The sequence below is a fragment of the Chinchilla lanigera genome, unplaced genomic scaffold (genome assembly GCF_000276665.1).
Source record: "Chinchilla lanigera isolate Chin_1 unplaced genomic scaffold, ChiLan1.0 scaffold00011, whole genome shotgun sequence".
Taxonomy (NCBI): domain Eukaryota; kingdom Metazoa; phylum Chordata; class Mammalia; order Rodentia; family Chinchillidae; genus Chinchilla; species Chinchilla lanigera.
The window spans coordinates 5,826,310-5,836,027 of record NW_004955412.1 but is presented as its reverse complement, the minus strand read 5'-3'; the positions used below and the strand labels follow the sequence as shown (position 1 = coordinate 5,836,027).

At 42.4% G+C, this 9,718-nt stretch overlaps 1 protein-coding gene across 2 annotated transcripts in view; it reads left to right on the top strand.

The window, feature by feature from the left end:
• Positions 1–9,718, top strand: part of Mmp20 (matrix metallopeptidase 20) — a 53,567-nt gene that overhangs the window by 32,989 nt on the left and 10,860 nt on the right. For both annotated transcript variants that reach the window (XM_005377979.2, XM_013511099.1), the window contains exons 9-10: positions 2,511–2,647; positions 3,677–3,833. In XM_005377979.2, the coding sequence (XP_005378036.1) occupies positions 2,511–2,647; positions 3,677–3,833 (294 nt within the window). The remainder of the gene's footprint in view (positions 1–2,510; positions 2,648–3,676; positions 3,834–9,718) is intronic.

Here is a 9,718-nt window from a genome sequence, read left to right as displayed (position 1 = left end):
ACCGGAGAAAAACCAAAAAAAAAAAAAAAAAAAAAAGAATGACTTCAATGTAGCCCTCCTAATATCCACAGTATCTTCAATCAAGATTTATTTAGTCAGAAATTTAAGATTCTACCACCTAAGAAAAATTTCAAAAGTTTTCAGGACATCAGTGTGCCATAGGATTAGGACATAATTTTCCCTAGAGTCCCCTATTGATGTTTAAATAAGAAGTGAAAGAAAACCCCCCACCCCTGCTTTAAGGTGCACAGGGAGACAGCAGATAGAAGTTGGCCACACCGCATCAGAGACATAATTCAGACAGAGTCTAGTTGTTGGAGGGTGTTTGCTCCTGTTCCTCTCACCTTTCCCCGTCCTCAGCCTGACCATGACAAACCCCTGAAAGGCACCCTCTGCTCCTTAGCAGACAGTCCGCATTTCAGCACAGTGACGGACTTGCATCAGTTGGAAAACACTTGACCTCAGATTCTTCACCAAGCTCCCAGTTAACTCAAAAAGTAGCTGCTGAGCCCTTTCTGGGAACCCCAAACCAGGCTCACTGTGAGGTGGTGGGGAGAAAGGAGAAGAGAGAAGTCGTTTCTTTGCCCTTCAGAAAAACCCAGATCTTGTGGGACAAAAGATCGAATTATAAACAAGGGGAAATCAGAGCTCATAAGGCCGAGAATGAGCAAGTAGGTGAGACAGCGCGTGTGATAAAAATCAAGGCAGCTGGACTCAGTCCACGTTCTGCCCAGCCCACACCCACGTGACCTGTGAGCCCATCAGCCTTTCTGGGTGTCAGTTTTCCATCTGGCGAGCACATGTCCCAGAGACGCTGTGATATTTGGGGTCTGGAGTGAGGCAATGCACCCCACACAAACTCCCTCCACTGTTTATCGTCCGGAGCTGATGTTTAATTAATGGAAACCAGGCCGATCATTTATGACATGGACACTGTCTACCCATGTGACACTTTACAGTTCATGATGCACTTCTACATACGTCATCTCCTCCTCCTCCTAAAAGCTTACGGCATTGGCCAGGGGATCACTGTCCTCCTTGAAGAGATGAAAGCAGGCCTGGAGCTGCTGAGCAGCAGCAGGCCTTGGCCTCTCTCACTCACATCTTCTGAAACACCATGAGTTTTTCCTCTGCATCATAACTCTTAGGAAATGTGGGGACATGTTTTCCTCTCCCACACATGTCTCTTTCTGAGGCTTTAGTATCGATTTAAATGTCCTCACCTGGGGTGCTTAACTTAACCCCAAAATGTGGTGAGGAATCCTTCTGGCGTGTCACCAGAGCACCCCGAACTTAACTGTGATCCACTGACTGCTCCCTGACTCGTCACTACCTGGGTATTATCAGTTGCTGCTATCAGACTGAACGCAGGACTCCGGTTTTATTCAGTGTTTCGTCCTTGATGTCTGCCATGGAGCCTTGGGAGACGAGCTCCATTTAAGCTCACCATAAGATCTGGGGAGTACCTAAACTAACTACATGTTGAAGGTCAAAACTTCATTACAGCTTATCTGTTTACAAATAATTTTGTCCAGTAATTCTGGGCTTCTAAGTAGCCAAATAAGCTATGTGTTTTATTTATTAATTTTTTATTAGTACATATTTGCAGAACATGTGATTTACAGTCACCTTGGGGAGTAGGTGCGTGTTCATAATGCATCGTGCTTGTTTTGTTAATCCCTTTCCCTTCTCTACCCCCATATGCTTTATAAAAAGAATGGGCAATATTTACATTGGAAATTCAGCCCAGCACCTTCATGTTTATACTGCCACGATTTTATGAAAATAACTTTGGATAAATGGATGAATACATTGCCAAACCTGAAATTAATATGTATATATTAGGTTTTCTCTTAGCTGGCCAGCAAGTTCAAACATGCAAATACTTCCAACAGACAATTACAGAGACAATACTAGAATTTATGAGTATTAGTGTCTTTCCTGTTTCTACAGGAGATAATTAACATCTCCCAAATACAAGCTTTTGGTTCATTTATACGATATTTATCATGTTCATCTTCTTCTATTTATCTTCTTGAGATTTTTATTTTTAAAAGACCAGGCCAGGAGATAGAAATTTGTGTCAAGTAATATTTGGAATAGCAATGCAGAGCTGCAATGTGTAAGTCCTTCATGCTGTGTCTTGTGATATCCTTGATGTTTTGAACATTCTTAAATAAATAAAGGAAAAGAGATCACAGAGATGCTGAGACAATGGAAAGGGAGAAGAAATTGTTTATAAGGTTAAAAAAAAAATGTTACTTTTAAAAGCACAGCAAGGCAGAAGGATCATTGTGAGTTCGAGACCAGCCTGGGCTACAAAGTGAGCTCAAGACCAGCCTGAACTGCATAGTGAGACCCTGTCTCAACAAGACAAACAAAAAATAAAAAATAAAAATACAGCAAGAGCACAGGGGCATTTACCAATGGCCTCTGAAGTGTGTCTTGCAGTCCACAATTTAAGATCTACATCAAGCTTTGATCCTGATTTCTTTCCGGATGCCCACTAGGATTTTCTGGCGACGGCAGGTTCACTTGTTGGCAGAGATTCGGCCGAGCACTATCACCAGCTCCTTCCCCCAGCTCATGTCCAACGTGGATGCAGCTTATGAAGTGGCCGAGAGAGGCACTGCTTACTTCTTCAAAGGTATTCCACAGATCTCTCAAAGAAAGGAAAAGCACAGGTGCCCCAGCCCCAACTATTTGGAATGTGTTAGGTTGAGTATGAAATGCCACCCTACCCACTGTAACAGTGATGGGACTGACAGTGACTAGCAACTGCTGTCCTAACCCAGTCTTTGAGTTCAGTGAGGCAGCATTCTAAGTGACCATGGTCAGGAAGCCTGGAGCCTGACCCCTGCCCCCTCTGCTCAGAGTGACATGGCATAGCATCCAGAGCCTTTAACATTAAACAGTACCCCAGCTGCAGTGCCATGGTCAGACACAGCAGGAGAGGAAGGCACCTGTGGCTTCAGGAGGTGGATGCACACACGATAGGAGTCTCTGGCTTTAGCCACTTATTATTTGAGCAACTCTGGGAAGTTATCTAACTGTTAGGAGCTTGACTTCTTCCCCTGCAAAGCAATTATAGTAATATCAACCTTGAAGAATCACTGCAACAGCAGCTAACCAAGAGAAGTCACCCAATGCATGAGAACTATCAGTTTTTATTTGTATACACATTTTCTTTCTTTTTTGTGCTTCTGGAGACTGAACCCAGTATCTTGCACATGTTAAGCCAGTGCTCTACCACTGAGCTACATCCCCGGCCCTGCTGGTATTTTCTTGATGCTGGGGAATAAGAGTAGAAGGCTTGTATGAATTTAAGTGAGGGTCACAGCATCTGCATGTCACTTGCCCCTTCTGTCACATAGCTATATATAAAGGTGAAATTATATGATAAATGAAAGATACCTTGAAAGAAATAAATGTGTTAAATATAAGGCACAACTGTAACAAGATTATTGCTTTCTTAAGCATGACTAGAGATTTTTCCTACCTGAAAGTTTGAAGTCTGCTACTGAATTGCATAGAGGCATACATCACCTGTTGGATTTAGCCGTGGCAAATATCCCCATGAACTAGTCCCATTTCAGGTCCTGCACACAAAGCTTCATGACTGGAGCGTGTCACTAAGTGTTAAAGGGATTTTGCCGACTTTAATTTCTGTTTTCAGGCCCCCACTACTGGATAACACGAGGATTCCAAATCCAAGGCCCTCCTCGGACTATTTACGACTTCGGGTTCCCAAGGCGCGTGCAGAGAATAGATGCTGCGGTGTACCTCCAGGAGCCGCAGAAGACCCTTTTCTTCGTGGGAGACGAATACTACAGGTATGGATTTTACCCTTCGTTACCTAGATGCATGCGTGGGAAGGGAAAATCTCCCACAAAAATGAGTGCAGTGCAAGCTCACAATAGGCTCATTGACTCTTCTTGGCCATCTTCAAGATCATCGTTGTCTGATCATCAAAATAGAAACCCCTCCAAATGACAGGTAAAACATTGGTTAAAGACTCCCATTCTTTGGTCTCTAGGACATCAAACATCCTGCTTTTTCAATGAACTCATTAAGTGTATCTCAGTGACCCAAAAAAGCAGATACAGCACCCCTAAACACCTAACTACCCAATAAGGATGCCCGATGGGAAACCGACTCCACTGTTACATATGCATAAAGTACATCCCATAATTTTATGTGCTTTGTGAAAAAATGGGTGTGGTCCTGCATGTGGGGCTCTTTGAGAAAGTTCTGGTGAAAAGAAAAGGCTTTATTGATGAGTCCTTTCATCTGGCAGAGAACATTAAGATTCTTCTTATACAAAGGGAACCACCTCAAATGCTCATGCCTGTCCTTTGGGGACTTATTATAAGCTGATCTAAATAAGGTGTGATCTGTCACCCAGTCAATTTAAAGTTAAGAAAGTAATGTAATTAAAGCACCGATGTATTTCCTGAAAAGGAAAAATTTATTTTTGTAAAAAGTAACTTCAAACAAATGTGAACTCCACTGACTCTTCCCAAGCACTAAGAGCCCTGGAAGCATCGTGTCTTGCCCTGTCATCAGGTGTCACTTCCAGGCCAGCATTTAAACCACTAAGCCACTTATTTTCCTCCCAGACCTTCCTATATAAAACACAGTACAAAAGTTCATCAACTGAGTCACTCATCGCTGCTGGGTGTAAAAGGCTGTCTTCAAGATAAAGACGCTACAATCACAGTGCTTAAGTGCAGGAAGTAGGAACTGAGATTCCCCTCAGGGGAACTGAGATGTAGATTTTAAGATTCATTGTGGATTTTCAGGGAATGAGATGGAGGGGTGTACATATAAGCGTGTATGTGAGGGTGTGAAGGCATTTACATGAGGATAATTCAGGTAATTTCTCAAAGAGAATTACAGCCCGATTCTCACTGGGGGATGGTCCACTCTCACGAGCTCTCTTCTCTGCTTATTGCCTGATCTTTGGACTAATCTGCACCCTCGAGCACCCTCTGTAAAGTATGCACTTCCACCCAGGTTGGGTGGAGACTTCCCAGCTAAGGCAAGAGGGTAGAGATGATGAAGGCAGATATTTAAAATTCTCTGTAAATTGGAGGTTGGGAACAGAATGTCTCTGATTTTAATGATGTTTGATATCCCCAGAGGAAATAATACTATACCTATCCAACTGGGTCCCTGTGAATGTCTATTAAGAAAGAGTTTTCAGCAATCTAGGTAAAGAGGAGTCATAAAAAGTTGGTCTAGGACTTTAACCCACATGTTAGGGCACTCATATTACTTGTTAGAAAAGGCAAGCGCAGCAGGCATTGTCCACCCTCCCAGGGTGTTAAGTGACACCATGCACAGACACCAGCACGGTGACGCAAGCAGCCTCTCCGAAGGAGCAAATGTTCGTAACGGTGGGAGTTTGTATGGTAGTTAACGAAGGATAATGTAAAAGCTGTGATATTCGGGGCTGGGGATTTAGCTCAGCGGCAAAAGCGCCTGCCTGGCAAGCGCAAGGTCGTGAGTTCGGTTCCCGGTACCGGAGAAAAACCAAAACCAAAAAAAAAAACAACAAAAACAAAAAAGCTGTGATATTCTGCAAACGATTGCTTCAAGCTCAATCTTCCTACCAGCAGCAGGCCAAAGAGTTGGTCAAGAAGAATTTCCTTTTGAGTAATGAAAGCTCCTGACATTGAATTGAAATTATAGCTTTTGGCAAAATACAGGCAATCCTTTCAGGAAGAGGAATCTTCTACTCAGACTCCAGCACATGCATTGCTGAACGCACAAACAACCTGACCTACAGCTTAAATGCTCAGAAACATCAACCTTTCTAATACCGTAAGCCCTCCTAAATTCTGCATACCATGCTTTTCAGGGCCCACGTGTACAACAACTTATTGTCATGTGAAATGTGGTGCTCGTTTTGTGGTGCTGCTGATCACAGAGACTCCAGAATAAGTGTGGCTAAAACACATAAGGATTTGTTTTTCTGCGTAACATGTCTGAGGTTGAACAGGCTTAGAGCGGGGTGTGGGTCTGTGGTCGGTGAGGACCCAGGTTTCTTCTGTCATTGTGCCCCTTTGTTCTTGCCATGTGGCTTCCCCTCTTGTGGCTGCCCCATGATGTGAGGAGGCCAGGGGAGCTCAGTCTGTACATCTCTGTGCTAAGCAGAAAGCAGGAGGAAGCTAGACGGGCAGGCAAAGGAGACAGGTGATGCTTTATACAAGGAATGGCTGTCCTGAAAAACACAGAAGGCCGCAAGCCATGATCAGAACTTTTCTATCATGACCTCCACTGACAGTGTGTTAGGGCTTCCTTTCCTCAGTCCCATCTCAGGTTCTTCTTCATCCGGATGCTAGGTCATTCTGTGACCTAAAACAAAACTGTGTTTGTTACAAGGGAAATGCTGTCTGAGCTCCTACGTGTACAGGATTTAGACCCAGTTTCAGTGAATGCAACCGTGAGAAAATGATTAAAGAACTCCCTCTGTCCAGAATAGAGAGCTGGCTGAGGGCCGGTAGGTTTGGGTTCTAAGAGCTCGAACCTACATGTCAGGTAGTAGCAACAGGCCAGTAGTACCCAGAGAACCATAAAGAGGGCCTCAGAAGGAGGCTTGCCCTTGTTGATGCCAAGGTATTCTACAACAGCAAGTGATATAGTGGCTAAACTCTGCCGACTGGGGCTACTTCTGCATGTATATATGTGCTTTTATGCCTTTCTTTTCTCTATCTAGCAAGCTCTAACACTTTAGTCAGTGTTCTCTCTCTGCATTACTTCCACTATCTGTGGCTAATTTCTCTGAACATTCTCTCTCGCCTACCAATAGCAAAGCAGTGGCCGTATCACGGGGAGTGTGGGATGCCATTACTTCCGTCATTCTTTGAGATGGACAGTCAGTGACTTCTGAGTTTCACGTAATTTGTAAATCTTCGGGTCCCACCCTTTTCAATCGCATTGCTACTCCCAAATCACTCCGTCTGTTCACACAGACCGGAGGCATCGTTACTACAAAGTGGGACACGTCTATATTTTCTCCTTCCTAGATACTCTAAGAATACTGGGAAGAACTTATTATTTAAAGATTTTACAGTTAGTCATCATAGAAGAATAAATGATCAGTAACAAAACTAAGAATGACAAAATACAATGCAAAATCTTATGTTTAAGATTTTAAGTTTTTAAAAATTGATTACCAAATTACCACATTCAATTTACATTTATTACACATAATTATGTGTCAGACTCTGTAGGGACCATTGACTTTAAGGCATAGAATTTGCTACTTAAAAGTAAGAACAGGGGCTAGGAGTATTGTTCAGTGACAGAGCACCTTCCTAGCAAGCATGAGGCCCTAGGTTGGATCCGCAACACTGAAAAGTGAGAGAGAGAGAGAGAGAGAGGTGGGGGGGAGGGGAGAGGACAGGAGAGACAGAAAAAAGGAGGAGGAGGAGGAAGAAAGGGAAAAGGAGAAGGAGAAGAAAAGGGGAAGAGAAGCAAGAGGAAGAGAAAAGGTAAGGAGAAGAGAAGAGTGGGAAGGGAAGGGGAAGGAGGGGAGGGAAGGCGTGAGGAGAGGAATAGGAAGGAAGGAAGGAGAGAGAGAGAGAGAAGGAATTAGGTGGGAATAAGAGAGCCCTCGGGTTAATCTTAACTCCACAGCAATCATCTGGCAGTCTGGACCACTTCTCAATTTTATCATCTGCAAAGTGGAGGTAGGAATAGTACCTACCTCATAGACTTAAAGGATTGAATTTGAGAACAATAAGAAACGCCTGTCACATAATAATCACTCAGTTCATATTGATGCAATTCATGTCGATGTCATCAGTGATGAGAATAAATAAATAACCAAAAGCCAAAAGCCAAAGTGCTCTCATAGAAGGCTGCATGGGGATTAGGAGGTCAAAACAAAGAGGAAAAATCTGCTCTAGCAAAGTTATCAGGAAAGAATTCTCAGAGGAGGTGAGGGCCGCATTCCATTTTAAGAGCTGTGTAGGAGTTTCCCGGGCAGGGGCTGGGGGAGTGGGTGGCTTCCAGGCAGAGAGCTGAAGCAAAAGCACTGAGGCACAACGCAGCCTGTGATGGCGGGGGAAACCTCAAGCATTCAGTATGACTAAAGCACAGACTAACTGAGAGATGTCACCCAAGGAAAGCAGGGCATAGAGAACACAAAGGTCAGCGGCTTTCTAGGGAGAGCCCTGTTTATTCTGCAGAAAAGAGGAACAATTTTAAGCATCTTGAGTAAGAGACTAACTCAACGCAACTGTGTGTTGTAAAGTGTCACTGTGCCGCCGTACGACCGGAGTAGAGGTTACATGACTGGAAACCAGGTAAAGCAGTAAGAACAGAGGCAGCAAAACGCTTAAAGAAAAAGTTTTCAACCAGGAATCCTATATCTCGCAAAACTACCTTTTAAAACGAAAGAGAAATAAAAATACTTCCAGATAAACGAACAGAAATTTTTTGGCTTGCAGATTTACCTTACAAGTTATATCAAAGAAGTTATTTAGGCTAAAACCAAATGACTCCAGAGAATAATTCAAACCTGCCCACCCAAAAAATAGAGAGTACTAACCAATGTGGTTATGTAACCATAACATAGTATAAATGCATATTTCTTCTTTTCTCTTACCTGATTTAAAACTCAGTTACATAAAACAATGTGTGTATAATTGTATTGTTGGGGCTACTGTGTAGAAATAAAGTATACTGGCCAACAGCTCAAAGAGACTGGGTAAGAGCAAAGCTGCATAAGGAAATAACACCAAATGGTAACTCAAGTTCACAAAACAAAAGGAGAGAATCAGACATGGTGAACCTGAAGGGTAATATAACAGAAGTCACAAATATGTACTTGCTCTCCCTTCTTCTTTGAACTTCTTTAGAAGACATTAGATTATATAAAATTATAATTATAAAAATTGTTTGGGGGCCTGTAACATACGTAGAATGTAGTGTGTATACAATAAAGCCACAGAGAGGGGAAGGAAACCAAGCTATTTAGGAGTAACATTTCCGTGTCTCGTTAGAATTAAGTCAGTATAACTCCAAAGCAGACTTTTATAAGCTGAGATGTATATGATGAGACTTACAACAACCACTAATGAGATAATTTAAGAAAACATAGTAAAAATAATCATAAATGAAAACGATGTTGTGTTAGAAATTTTCACTAATATAAAAGAAAGAAGGAAGGAGGAATAGAGGGAACAGAAGACATGGGACACACAGAAAACACAAAGTAAAATAGCAGATACAACCGACTTTATCAGTAATGTCAAAGGGAAATGAGTTAAGCCAAGCAAACAGCAGCCGTTATCAGACTGGATGTTTAAAAATAAGATCCAGCTGCATGCTGCCTAAGGAGACACATTTTTCAATTCAAAGAGCCAAGCAGATCGAAAAAGTAAGGTGGAAAATATGTCATGCAAATAGCAATTGTAAGAACTTTTAAGTGGCTGTACTCAGGGATGGTATCAGACAAAACAAACTTTTAAAATGTTATGAAAGATAAAGAGGGGCATTTTATAATGACAAAAATATAACTTTACCAAGAAAACAACAATTTGAAACATATGTGAATCTAACAACAGAGCCCCCAATATTTATAAAGCAAAAACAATAGAAATGAAGAGAGAAGGTCTGGGGATATAGCTCAGTGGCACAGCGCCTGCCTGGCAAGTGTGAGGTCGTGAGTTCGATTCCCAGTACCAAAAAAGAAAAAGAAATGAAG